Source organism: Alosa pseudoharengus, unplaced genomic scaffold (assembly GCF_046254945.1).
Source record: "Alosa pseudoharengus isolate Yale_2024_CS ecotype anadromous, Long Island Sound unplaced genomic scaffold, YU_APseudo_1.1 YU_APseudo_1.1_scf_10, whole genome shotgun sequence".
In the NCBI taxonomy this organism is placed as follows: domain Eukaryota; kingdom Metazoa; phylum Chordata; class Actinopteri; order Clupeiformes; family Clupeidae; genus Alosa; species Alosa pseudoharengus.
Genome location: NW_027468565.1, coordinates 27421024 through 27436023, shown reverse-complemented (window position 1 = coordinate 27436023; position 15000 = coordinate 27421024). Strand labels below are relative to the sequence as shown.

Here is a 15000-nt window from a genome sequence, read left to right as displayed (position 1 = left end):
CTAAGGACTGTGTGTTCATCAATTCCTAAGAACTTCCATTTGAAGGATTTTCTCAGCATTTCTGAAGCATGAATGTGCTCTACCATATGCTTCAAGGAGCCGCCAGCATGTTGCATGATTCATATTATGGGTCAGGAAAGAACAATGGAGATTAGTTTTAAATAGAGTTGCTACGTCTGTCAATTTGTGGATTAACTGCTGCCGTGTATTTAATGGAGGGAAATAAATAAATAAACAATGGCATTAATAATGTGATTAGTCGGCTAACAATGTCCTCCTAAGAATGATTCATCGACCTTTAACTTTGAGGGGGTATCTCCTACTTAGTGTGGGGTTGTGCACAGCCAGACTCTCTCACACACACACACACACACAAACACACATGCACACGCACACACACACAGAATGTGTGAAAGCTCCTCAACCAAAACAAATAAACTCTGTGTGTTTTTCACACAAAGTGCACACATTTCCGTGGGCACACAATTCACACTCTGCGACTCTCTTGAGAGCACTGATCAAATCACATGTAAATTATGTTCCAAATCGAGAGCACTGAATGCACAACGGGGGAGATTTGGCAAGGCCTCTCCTACCATCTCCACTGGGTAAAGATAACAGCGGAAGGTTTACTGGTGCTGGCTGACAAACACTTGGACTATGTCCCTTTTCCATTTCGGAGTATTACTGGAGACACAGAATAATTGCCTTAGCTTCTGGATTCTCCTTGTGTGTTCTTCAGAGGGAAGAAAGACGATTCAAGACACTGCCTTCAATTAGCCATATCCTATAATAGATTTTTAAAATTATGTGTAACTGACATCCATTTTGGACTTCAGTCAAACCCCCTTCTGCTCTGGGAAAGGAGTAAATATGTCTCTGCAGGTGCTATCCCACTCCAATCAAAACAATCACTAACGTCAGACCAAATGTAGGTTATTCAATAGTACAAAATGCAAAAGTTACAGCCCATGCAAAAGTTACAGCCCATGTATAATCTGTAATTATCTATCTTCCAGATTGTATCTGGACAAAATACTGTAGATCAGTTAATGCTTACATAAGGTAGTCATTTTTTGTATCTATTTTTTCCAGATAATTATTGATTATACATGGATGTACACTTCACTTGCTGTTGACTATGAAGTCTCAACTGTCATGAAACTTGTGTAGCATGCAGTCCAATTACTGATAACTTATGTTCATATCTAATCTGTTGAAATTACAAGATAGCCTAGACATTTTGTTAACAACCAAGTTACCGTTAACTTCCTCTGCCACTGGAAGTATTCTGGGACCAAACATACAGTAGAAGCAAAGATTGCCTAGCTTTATCAACCCTCTTTGGTAGAAGCTTTGTTATTGTTTACGTCATTGAAACATATAGGAATGATTTTTCTTAGGTAAATGTTTTCAGCATGTGCTACTTTTCAAGAAAGAAATTCATGTGTGATACTTTATCTTTGTCAGTGATTCTACTTATGCTAATTCTTCAGTTAATTTGATATGAGTTAATATGAGAGAATCCGAACCAATGTAATGTGAAGGCCAAGCTCAGCCAAATCCAAACAGCGTACATTTGTGAAATGTGGGTACGTTTCAAACAAGGAGCCAGATTTGCTTGTTTTGACTACATCATTATAAAGTTAAAAGTTGACTGATATTTAACAGGTGTTTTTATCCAATGCGACATGGCCTCAAAAACGGCGGTAATGGAACCCAGGTGGACCACCTGTCAGTCAGTGACGTTACCACTGCCCCACCACACCTGTTATTATGAATGACCTAAGTTGCATCCTACCCCATGAGTATAGCCACAGCATGGCTGTCGTAGCTTAGCTGGCGTTCCGTACTGTTCGGAGGCGTGGATGAGGATCACTGGAGGGAGTGGGGACAGTGGGGGATGAGGAACTGTGAGGGTGAGAGGACCTAATGGACTGCTGCCTGAATGGGTTCCTGCTGTGTCCAGCCATACACTGCATGTTAATTAAAACACGGGTCTAACACCTTTGCTAATGCTCTCTAAATAGTCCCCCATCCATGAGGCAGCTAATGGTGATTAAATGGCAACAAGCAAACAGATCTGGGTCACCCTCAGCCCGACTGAACTGAACTAAACGTGACAGCAGGAAAGTCCAATGCTTCTCTAGCCTCTGTAATTACGTGGGGGATTTAACGAATTGTCGTTTCTCGGTAAGAGTGACGACAACATGAAGCAAACAGTACCAGGCACACAGTACACACACACACACACACACACACACACACACACACACACACACACACACACACACACACACACACACACACACACACACACACACACACACACACACACACACACACACACACACACACACACACACACACACACACACACACACACACACACACACACACACACACACACACACACACACACACACACACACACACACACACACACACACACACACACACACACACACACACACACACACACACACTTTACTCTTTCACAGTAATCTCAGAGTCATGATGCTGCCAGACTGGGAGGACCGTCCAGATGAATCATGAGAAGACAACACCACGAACACAGAACCAGATACAGAGAGTATGTATGTGGGGACAGGATGTGTCACGTCCTAAAATTCACACACACACACAGACACACCCCTCATCATTTTGCATGTGTCATAGTAAACAGACTGTGGGCTCTGGTTACCCACTAAAGCCTGATCGCATTCATTAGGCCCAAAGACCAGTAGACCAGGCTAAACTCATGCACAGACCAGTAGACCAGGATGGGCTCATGCACAGAGAGGCTGATAGCAGAGTCCAAAACCAGCAAGCGCTCACCAAACAAGACATCCATTTGCTTGCTTGATGGGGAGCCAACAAAGAACTGCTCATCTGTGTTCAGCCTTCTTTCTCCACACACACACACACACAAACACACAGACACACAGACACATACACATACACACACAGACACACACCCACTCTCTGTCTCTGAAATAAACACACATGAAAAACACACACTTTCTCAGACATAGACAAAAAGTAACACACCATGTTGTGACTTCATTGTACAAGTGTGACTGCTTTTTAATGGACTCCAAAACACCCCACATTTCTAAAACACCATTCCTTTGAAACCAGAATGGATAAGTGTCTGCCAGAAGAAATGTTCCAGATGCGACTTCGGCGAACAGGCAACATCACACCAGTGATATCTGCTTTCTTTTCCTGTTCCAAGTTCTCTCAAAACAAAAGGCAAAACACGGTGGAACCTACACTTTTCACTCAAGTCGGATTAAGTGCAATACTAACGCTATGATATGATTGGTGCATATATGTGGAATGCTCAGAGTCTTATGTGTTTATCCTGCTTGTATTGTCATTCCAACAAAGACCTGACATGTTTTACCCACTGACAAACAGTTTCCCGTACGATAAAAATAAAGTACCTATCAATCAGTCAGTCCCTACATGAACTGGAAAAGGTATAACACCATGAGGTATAACACCACAAGGCCTGCTTCATGCCTTCAAAAAGGCATCGTTAAGGGGAAAACACATGCTTTCATGTAACGAGGATAAATACGAGACTGAGCACTGCGTCTATCTTGTGTGCAACAGGAAAACATCTCGGCAAGATGTCCAGCTTACTTCTAACTACATCTCCCTGGGCAGTGCAAGAAAATGTACCCCAGCTCACATGTGCCAGTGCAAACATTATTCTTACAGTTCCAATAGCCTAGTCTGATTGTTTTAATAACACAACCTTTGATATTACCTTTTAGTTTCATTTAATATAATATTTTAGTATAATTAATATAACCTTTCCTCTTCACTTGAGCTATTTGCAAGGCTCAGTGTAGTAATCGAGGGATCAAGAAGGCCAGTATGGAGCCCCATGGCACCAATCCCACCTCATAGGAGAAGGATGTCACATGTGGATGAATGGCACATCATTCAACACAGGAAATCCGACAGAGCTTTTAACACAGACTGCTGGGTTTTTTGATGAACAACAGGAATGTGAGGCATTTTCAGAGAATGGGTTCAAGAGTCAGGCGAAATCTTCACAGGATTTTAACACTGCACCACTTTCATTGAAATAGTTTTACAAACATTAACATCTTTATTATATTAAATCTTTACAGTAATAACTTCTCATACAGTGATTAGTGACTTCTCTAGGGAGATTTATTCTTGTGCTCTCCATGTTTAGCACAGCAGCTTTGCTCTTCGCATCTCACTCACACAATGACTTCTCAAATCGGGACATCGGTTATTGCACTCAGACCTACAACTTAAATGGCAACTTCCTGACCATCTGCTCAAACATGTTGTTTGCATTCAGTCTTCTTTTAAACAATTCAGTAGCTTGTTGGACTACCTAGCCATCAGTGATTAGCCGATTGATCATGCTGACTGTTTGTAAAAGCTGATCAACAGAATGTCACAATACTTTGTCCACAACAACGATAATATCACAATGCAGCAATACTCAATATATAAAGATTAATCTACGATACATGTGTGTATCTGTGTAAATGAAGTAAAAGAAAAAAGGCAAAAAGCTTAAATTATGTATTTATTCACAACATTTTAAAACTGAACTGAAAGTGTTTAAAGTGCATAGTTTTAGCTTAGTGGTTCTTAAAAATATAAAAACGAATTTGACCATGTAGAGGATTATCATCATCCATTTGATAATTCATTCAATCTGGTAAGTCAAACTGTCATACAAGTCTGTTTATAATATATATTTATTTCAGTAAAATTTGGCACCAGCTTATCACAAAAAGTCAATATACTGTATGATATATTGATGTGCCGATATTTTGTGCCAACCCTAGTTTACACAGGCCTATCCGTTGTCAACAATCTTCATGAAGCTACACTGACACACATAATTGCACAGCAATAACAATCTGTCTTGAAGTGCACCCCTCATCGAGCCCATGACTTATCCATCACCCCCCAGTTTTGGAACTACTTTTTATGAGCTAGTCACAAAGAGCTCTTCTGTTCTTTATCCATATCAGCCATATGCAGCCGACAGAACACGGTCCCTATGTACTACTGAACTACGTTCAAACACATTCAGTACTATGATCACTTACTGTACATCTGAAAGGCTACAGCAATGCATGCTTTTTCGCCCAGACTTCCTTGTTCTATGTATTTACAATAGCAATTTCTACACAAGGGCCAGTGATTGCCTCCTTCGCGTTTAACAATGGCTGACATTTTTAATCTGCAGCTTCCTCCATCAACGCAAACTGTTTCATCTCCATCACTGAATTCTATCCCTCTCTCTCTCTCTCTCTGGGCTCACAGTTCATCTCTTCTAATCAGGGAGGAAGGGGCTGCCGGAGGATGGGAGGGGATATTAGGCGTGGGCGGAAGAGAGTGGACCCATCCATTCATTGGAAGCTGTCAGGTGCAATATTGCTCATGCTGCATCAACCCACTGTTTTTTTTTTCCCTCCAGAGAGGAGTGCTGCTGAAACTCTTCTTCTACCCTTCTACCCCCCCCCCCCCTCTCATGAAAGGGAAGAGACGCGGAGTTGTGTCTACGGGTGCGTCATGGAGGAGGTCTCCCCCCCAGGCTACAGCAATCAGGCTCCACAGAGAGAAGATTCTCCATACTGGTTACGGGGCAATCTCATTAGAGTAACTCTCTCAGAGTGGCTCAGGCAGAGGAGCCCAGTGTCCAGCACCTCACTAGCAAGTGCACACTCAAGCAATTCTCTACATTTCTCTCCCCCATTTAGTTTAGCACTTTTTGAATAGCTTTTGAAAATGTTGTTAAAAAAAGAGTTTTTAACATGTATGGGTATGCGCTGTGTGAATATGCTGTTCGAACTTTATAAGCTGTAGTTTGAAAGCCTGTTCATTTGGATCTGCTTGTACTACAACAAACTCTTAAGTCCCTCTCCACAGACGTGAAGGTGAAGGGGAGGCACTGAAACTCGACACTATTTTTGCCCGTCTAAACTCACCAGACAGGTGCGGCCAATTCCACACCAATTTCAACAGTAACGTCGACACCCTGGTGTCTGGGTTGTGAAAACAGTCGGTCGAATCTAAGGAAAATGTGATCTGAGGAAAGCAACAATGCTGTGATCCCAGTATGCAGGGAGATGGACTCTGGCATGAGGAACCAGGTCAGAAGTCTACGAGCCCCATTCACACGCAAGAGAAACAGGGACTGAGTCCTGTAGACTGGGATCCGTCCATCACAAATATTTGCACAACTGCGGATGAAAAAGGCTGGCAGGAGGAGAGCTGGACGAGGTTACGGGGAGTAGACCAGAGCTTGTCATGTCAAACAGAACGGATGATGTGAATCGTTAAAAAACCTTCCTGCCGGACCCCTCCTACCCTGCAAAATGGTTGAAGATGTCTGCAGTCAGACCGATACATTCTGCTGGTAGTTCCAGAAAGATTTTACAACTCAGCCCTGTACTGCCCATCTCACCAACAAGGGAAAATGACAAGATCTTCATACGTCAAACTGTGTTCAGGTGTCACCTAGAAGTTACAGCCAATTAAAAAGTTCCATAAACCATGATGAATGTGCTGAGAAATAGTCAACGCAGAGCAATAGTCAACACTATAAACTCACATAAAATGTATTTATGAATTGTTACAGCGCAGCTGGTTCTCACTGCTGTGATCATCAGTTAAGAACGACACACTAACACGCCTTCAACTATCAAAACTGCGGTCATCACAGTTGGAAGCATTCATATAGAAAAAGAACCGAAGATCTGAGCAAGACTCGGCATTTAGAGAATAAAGACAGTCAACATCAGGTAGCTGTCCCCAAAAACCCACCCAAAAAAGATCAGAGTAGAACTCACATGTCCTCTGGCGTCCAGTGCAACAGAACTTTCACCTTGCCGGAATCCTCTTTCCGTCTGGCTGTTACCTGCAAATGAAGCAAAGTGGGTTAAGGGACACATTTGGGGATAAACAGGAATTTCAAACAACTTTCAAGGGCATAGACAGGATTTTTAAAAACTTTCAAACCAGCCAACTAATGTTTACCAGACTAGCAAAGGTGTGTCCTGTCACAGTATCCTCTCAGTGATGGAGGTATTGGCAATATATATGTACATAATACTGTATATCATAGTAAATTATGTAATTTACTATATAAAGTATTTATTTGAAAAATATTTACAGTATATATAAAGTATGTAACGGTAAAGTACATCATCTTAGCAATGGTAAAGAACTCCATGCAGGCTAACTACAGGCCAAGATTCCAGTGAGAGCTGAATGCTTTTAATTTGGGACTAGTGCAGTGCCCGTTCAGACATGCTATTCCTGTTCCTAAACCCGTAGCTCAATTACATGCCCGTAGGTCGACATGCTTTAAAAATAGGATGATAGGGAAAAACATCATTCCAGCTAAGCATTCAATAATGAATACTGAATATTATATTATAATACATTATAATAAATGTGCAGTGAGCAGAATTTAAGCATGGCTGCATGTGACATTTTTTACAGATCAAAATGGCATAAGCCTAACAGCTGATTTGAGTTAAGGCTATATATTTAGGGACCTCGCAGTCGGAATTGTCGTTTCCCTAGAGGCACGCTCTTCACATGTCAGAGTACAAACCTCTCAAAAGAGGCGACAAAACATTGGCTGACAATTAGTGGTGGCAGCCCTTGTCTACTGAATGCTAGGCTGCAAGTGCTGATGTTTTTGTTAGCATCCTGAGACCAGTGAATAATGATGAACAGTCACTTTTGTACTTTTTAGGAGCGCAGGAGCACAAATCAAGCATACATTAACACTCAGACACAATGCAACAACACTTTTAAGTACCTACACAAAACACATGGATTGTGTGCTTTTTCAACTTCAGCTTAAAACAACAAACATCATCCATGTACATGTAACAAGACTCAACGTATTCAAAATGCAACATGTCCTGTGCTTGTTTATAACTACTTCTGATTCTTCAGTGTGAAGAAGCACTTATCTAAAGACTCTTGGGAGACCGTCTTCTTATGGGACCGTTAGGCCACCACAGGCCCTGCTTATGGGCCACCACAGAAAATACGCACAACAGCCTGAGAAATCGGCTACTTTCACAAGTACACAAATGGCAACAATAATAACCTCCAGAATGGTTCCCACTCATTTCTGACAGCGTACATAGAAAAATCTGAAATGTGCAAACACATACACACTGAAGAGGGGAAAAAAAACAGTCATGCAAATTAGTCAGGAGGATTTTCCTCTCATGTTACACAAACTGACTTTGTGGCAAATTTTATAAGCTATTTCAGCCATAAATGTGGCTGAGCACCTATTCACGGACACAGTTTTGGGTACAGACACGGATATAGTGGTTTTAAAACATACCAATTAAAATGGTCTGGAAAATGCTGTCAATGCAGTGGAGTTTCCAGTAGATGCTGTAGGTGGCCTGTGCCCTCATTCCCAGATCCAGGCTCATTAAACACTTCCTACCGCTCTGCTGCCTGACTCCTCATTTATTTATGTTTGCCATCCCTTCTGGAACTTTCTCCTGGCCTTACTGTGGAGGAGACACGGTTACAAGCCCGGTTTGTTTGTTTTTCTTATGTTCTCTCTGTCTCTGGGTATCTGAGCAATGGTGCACAGAGCACTGTCTTTTGGGTTAACTCTAGGACACCGCAACCTGCAGTCTCACTCCACTTATCGGACTTACAGTACAACACTTGAGCCTTATATGGGGGATCTATTGCTCTGGTGCCGATCGTTCCATCTAAGACTCTGTTAGCACAGTACATTCTGGACTGCGGAGAACAGCCAGTAAAAAAACACTTATCCGACGTGCACACACTTCCTGCTAGCTTTTCAAATTTGTTGTGGTGTCATGCCTTCTAGGATTGATGGATGAAATAACGGACGACTGTGTGACATGTGGGAGGAGGCTTTCATTTGGACTTTAACAAACACAAACACACACATGCCTGGAATTTCTCCCATCAAAATATGTGTTGTATAAACAGGATGGGGGGGGGGGGGGGTCACTCTGCAACAGCTGATTGCATACGAGAGGAGGGACAACCTCCTTTTTTTGAAAGACAAGGATATCGCTTAGATATCCTACCAAAAACAAACACATTTCCTTTCCGTCTAGCTCTCTCTCCCACCTCCTCTCTCGTTCCCCCTCTCCCTCCGTCTAGCTCTCTCTCTCTCACCTCCTCTCTCGTTCCCCCTCTCCCTCATTTTCTTTTTGCTTCCTGTCTCCTCCTGTCAGAGTGAAGTGTTGTTTAGCTTGGGTCGACGGCTCTCGCAGTGGTTACCTCTCTCGGTTAAGGCCTCTCACTTCTCTGTGTTTGGCTACGGTGCCGAGGAACTCCAGCTATGTGTGGAGAGGAAGAGAGGCGGCCTGTTTGGCGCGGCCGGCCAAAAACAACAGGCCCCGGCAGCAACTCTGGCCGCGGCACGTACGTCAGCAGCGTACAGCTGGGCTGCGGCACGCTGGCAGCTGCTCCAGCGCCCTTTTAATTAGCGAGGCCTGGGAGTCCGTCTCCAGCCTGGGGGGGGGCTCGGCAGCACAGCGCAGCGCCGCTAATTTGCGTCCACTGCCCTCAAAGAGCCAACGCCACACCCAGAGGTGACAACTTAAAGACACCCACGCCACAACAAAGCCATGTATTAAGCGCACCCGTGTATTAACCGCAGTGCCCAATAGCCCAGTGAATCAAATCAGATTGTGCTTTAATCATACAGAAGAATGAAGAAGAGTAATGCATTCTCATGTATAGCCTGCCCCTGTGTGTTAACCTCATAGCTGAAGAAATTTTGCAAAATCAATGTATAAACCTCGGTTAATAGACGGAAAATCACAGCACTTACAAGTCAACAAACAACGTCTACGACATATCATTGTGCAATCATATATGTTCCACCTGCAAGCACACATACTGTATATGGCTACATACAAGGACAAACACACACTAACACACTTCCAAGGAGGGTGCATTCTACTGCTGCTCTGTGTGTGTGTGTGTGTGTGTGTGTCTGTGTGTGTGTGTGTCTGTGTGTGTGTGTGTGTGTGTGTGTGAGTGAGAGAGAGGGGTTGTCTGGGGCAAAAGAGTGAGACGTCAAACTACTTGAGCACATCAAAGGCACTCCATTTTGAAAGTGAAAAAAGAAAAGGGGAAGAAAGCCATGCTGCAGCAGAAAGAATAAAAAACAGAAAAGGCGAAGGAGTGCACAAGGTAGGAGAGATGATGCAGATAAGCCATGAGAAATGTCTAAATCGGGACTCCTGGCACTGTGACAGGCGTGAGCGTGATGATCGACGCACTTGGGCACGTGGTCAGAACCTTGCCGCGTGTTGAAGCGGCGTCACCTTCCACTGATCTCATCAAGTGGACTGGCTGTCTTCTTTAAGCAACAGCAACAACACCAACATCAATACCAACATCAATACCAACATCAATACCAACACCAACACCGACCCCATCTTCAGCCTGGCCCAAGCTGAATATATCTCTCCGCACAGCACAAAAGTGAGCAGCTCTGTTATATCTCTCCCCAACCGACGACGGCCCTGAGGGTTAGCAACAGTTGAGAGGGAAGGGGCGGACTTCCATTTTGCCATCACCTGACCAATCGCTCACCTTCAGACTTCACCTAATGCCGACCCCCCCCCCCCCCCCCCCTGGCATGCTCCACTCCTCCCCTCTCCTGGCCAAGAGTGTGCTCACCTCTCCTAACCTCTTCCCAAGCTTTATCTTCATGGGTTTCTCTCACCCCCACCCCCACACCCCACCCAATCCCCTTTTAAAATTCTTGGACTGCAGTGTGCTGCAAGCATGCCAGAACTATAGCACAGATGAAGGGAAGGACAGAGAGAGGAGGGAAGAGAGAGAGCAAGAGAGAGGGGGAAAATAAAAGAAAGAGGGAGAGCAAGAGAGAGAGGGAAAAGAGGGGAAAAAGACAAGAAAGAGGTAGAGGGGAAGGAGAGAGAGGGAAAAATGAAGAGGTTGAAAAAAAGAGAGGGAAAAGAAATGGAAGCGGTAGAGATGGAAAACAGAGAGAGAGAGAGAGAGAGAGAGAGAGAGAGAGAGAGAGAAAGAGAGAGCAGTGGAGAAATACCACAGGCAAAGCTCAAGGGAGACAGCCATAGCGCTAATACTCACTGTCCCTTTTAGCTGTGTAGTGCAGAGCCCCCCCCCCCCCCCCCCCATGATGGTTGTGGTGGTGTTGGGGTGCGTGTGTGTGTGTGTGTGTGTGTGGTGTGTGTGTGGGGTGTGTGTGTGTGTGTGTGTGTGTGTGTGTGTATGTATGTGTGTGTGTGTGTGGGGGGGGGGGGGGGTCTATCTGAAGTTGGAGGCTTCCCTCTGCAAAGCAGGCTGCAGCTCTGCAGTGTCTCCCCATCTGTCTCATCGTGGCTTGGACAAACAATAGACAAGCAGCCTCATACGACAGACTTGATAGGCATCATGCTACCTCTATTTGCCTATTATACCTATGTGTGTAAGTGTGTGTGTGTGTGTGTGCGTGCGCGCGTGTGCGTGTGTGTGTGTGTGTGTGTGTGTGTGTGTGCACTCCTGTCCTCTAGAAGAGAGATTCCATTCTGCATGTACGTCGGCTGAGCTGATGATGAGTCACAGCGCTGTGTGTGAGTCACGCAGCAGCAGCAGCAGTAGTGTGTGTGTGTGTGTGTGTGTGTGTGTGTGTGTGTGTGTGTGTGTGTGTGTGTGTGTGTGTGTGTGTGTGTGTGTGTGTGTGTGTGTGTGCAGCAGCAGCAGTGTGTGTGTGTGTGCAGCAGCAGCAGCAGCAGCAGTATAATAAATAAATAAAGACAGACAGAGGGAGAAGAAGCAGAGGAGGGAGAGAAACTCAAACAAAAGCGCTGAGCTCTCTCCTCACTCTAGTCTCTAACATGCTCTCCAGTCAATATGGGAGCTCTCCACCCTCAGTCCTACTGCGCTCACACACACACACACACACATCTACACACACGCAACTACACACACACACGCACACACACACACACGCATACACACGCACACACACATCTACACACACGCAACTACACACGCAACTACACACACACACGCACACACACATCTACACACACGCAACTACACACGCAACTACACACGAAACTACACACACACACGCACACGCATACACACACGCACACACACCTACACACACGCAACTACACACACACACACACACACACACGCACACACACATCTACACACACGCAACTACACACGCAACTACACACGAAACTACACACACACACGCACACACACGCACACGCATACACACACGCACACACACACACACACACATGCAAATACACACCATACCCCCATTTGGAGAAAAGAACACCCAGAGACATCCTGCCAGCACTGTCCCACCTGGGACACTGGCACCTTGCTAAAGAACACAGAGCTAGAATTATCATTAGCTGCTGCCTCCTGCACACACACATTCATTAATGTACAAACACACACACACACACACACACACAAACATGCATGCATGCTGACACTAAGGCACGTGTTAACCCCACCCCCAACTCATGCACACACACACCAATAACAGGGACTTGCAAATACACTCTGTTACTCACATGCATGCACACTAATAAACAAACAGAAGCATGTACCCCCACCACACACACACACACACACACACACACACACACACACACACACACACACACACACACACACACACACACACACACACACACACACACACACACACACACACACACACACACACACACACACACACACACACACACACACACACACACACACACACACACACACACACACACACACACACACACACACACGACTAAGCAGCAGCATGTGCTTCTCATCCAGATAAAGAAAATAGTGAATTGAGGACAGGATTGCAGCATATCAGTGCACATCCAGGGAGGAGTAGGAGGAGGAGGAGGAGAAGCGGGAGAACCATGGAGCACTGATCCTCTTTAATGAAAAAAGAGAGGGGGTGGTGGGGTGTTGGAGGCTCTGCTGTTCCCTGTACTGTATCGTCTCCGACTTGTGACATACTGCCCTCTACTGTCCTAATGGGAAATTACAAGCCATTCAGAAAAAACCCTGTGCTCAAAAAGCCATTCACAGGCGAGAGCGCCGGCCTCTTAATGGACAGTATTTATTCACACACCACCACGGTCAGAGACTAGCGGCTAACACGCAACACCTGAGATGGGCCACATGAGGGACTACTAATGTGACCAATAAACAACAACAACAACAACAACAACAAACACCCCTGCAGAGAGGTGTTTTAACCCAAAGACTTCCCATATTCAGAATTTTCCCTTCATCATGAACGCAGGTGCCCTTTGAATGCCATGCACAGGGAGGCATTATATAAGCTGGAGCACATGACCCTTAGCTTCACTTCTGTTATATAGACTGCCATAAATCAGCATGGCGACATAAACATGACAACAATAAAGCACACAGTTGAAATCCTTCAGTTCTGAACGTGTATTGAGGGATTAAATATACAGAATGTATCAGTGTAGATGATTACGAGTCTGTAGATGATTATGATTATATGATTCTGATGATTCTAATTCATTATTTCTTCATACACCATCAAATATACTGTACTTCATAAGAGCTGAGATAATGTTGATGTCCTAATCAGAACTAAGGTTTGAATTAGATTATGGGCTAATCAGAACTAAGGTTTGAATTAGATTAAGGGCTAATCAGAACTAAGGTTTGAATTAGATTAAGGGCTATCGTCACAGTATACACATGGAGTATGGAGTATAAGTGGACACATTAGGTGGAGTATACCACTGTAAACAAGGGTATGGCATGCAGTTATGCACAGAGGTCTATCCAGCATAGACGACACCTGCTGTTTGATTTGAGTAATGCATTCCAGTTAAGGGAATGTTCTCTAAAAAAAAGATACGCACATTGCCTAGAACTCCAAACTTCAAACCGGACATATAGAGCCCCCTTTTGCACTAGTGAAAGTCAAAAAGGACGAGGAGGATTTGTTTCCAGTGGCAGCAATAACGCTGAGTGCAGCGTAAGCCCTTTTGTACGTCAGCTGCAGAAAAAGCCTCCCTCTCCCCTGGCTGTGGTCGGAGCAGAGCGCACCCGTCCACCTCGACCCGTCTAACGTGGGTTGTTAAGTGTGACACGGAGTGGCACCCCTCCAGTGTGAAACTCTTACTTGTTTTCTCTCTCTCTCTCATCCAGGGGCCCAGAGGGGCTGCGTGGTTGTGGCTGTGGCTGTGGGCGCACCACGGAAAAACCCCTGAGGAGGGGGGGGGGGGTGTTGCGAGGCAGGCAGCCGTGGCGGCCGAGCGCGGAGGGAGGACCGCGCGCCCGCCCACAGGCGACTCGGAGGCTGCCAGGCGCGCATACTCACCGTGCTGTGGAAGACCACACTATGCCCACTACCCAGGCTCTCCATGTGGGTCGCCAGATTAAAGCAGATGGCTCGGTGCCGGATGGTGTCCATGGTCTGCGCGTCGAAGAAGTCGTGCGGCCGGGCTGAGGACAGAGAGAGGGGGGGGGGGGATGGGGGGGCAAGCATTAGAAGTGAAGAGAAGGGAAAAAAAGACAATGCTATTTGGTATGAAAAAGAAAAAAAAAAAAAACCTGCCTGGGTACTTACGGAAATAAAATGGATACGGCAAATGACGCAAATGAGGAGTATCATCAGACCACAAAGAAGACAGTTTTAACTGCGCTGCCCAGATGACAATCTCTGGCTCTGCTCTCAACTGACAATTTTGAGGTCTGTTCCATAATGTCGAGCTCATCCATGCAAGACTGAATCATGCTTAAAAGCTGTCCCTCTAGGGTTACTCTTGTGTGAGAGAGAAAGTGGAGATGTGCACAACCACGATCATCTGTGAAGTGGCTTTTTGTTTGTGGACTCGTAGGTTAGAAATAACTTCATTCAGTCACGAATGAGATGGAATTGCTCATCCCTAGAGAGTTCTGCTATTA

General features: G+C 45.0%; 1 protein-coding gene across 1 annotated transcript in view; it reads right to left on the bottom strand.

Moving 5' to 3' along the window:
- LOC143104995 (zinc finger protein aebp2-like) overlaps window positions 1-15000 on the bottom strand; it is a 32924-nt gene that overhangs the window by 12354 nt on the left and 5570 nt on the right. The window contains exons 5-6 of the mRNA XM_076269383.1: window positions 14414-14538; window positions 6861-6928 (exon numbers count right to left, since the gene is read on the bottom strand). Coding sequence (XP_076125498.1) covers window positions 6861-6928; window positions 14414-14538 — 193 coding nt within the window. The remainder of the gene's footprint in view (window positions 1-6860; window positions 6929-14413; window positions 14539-15000) is intronic.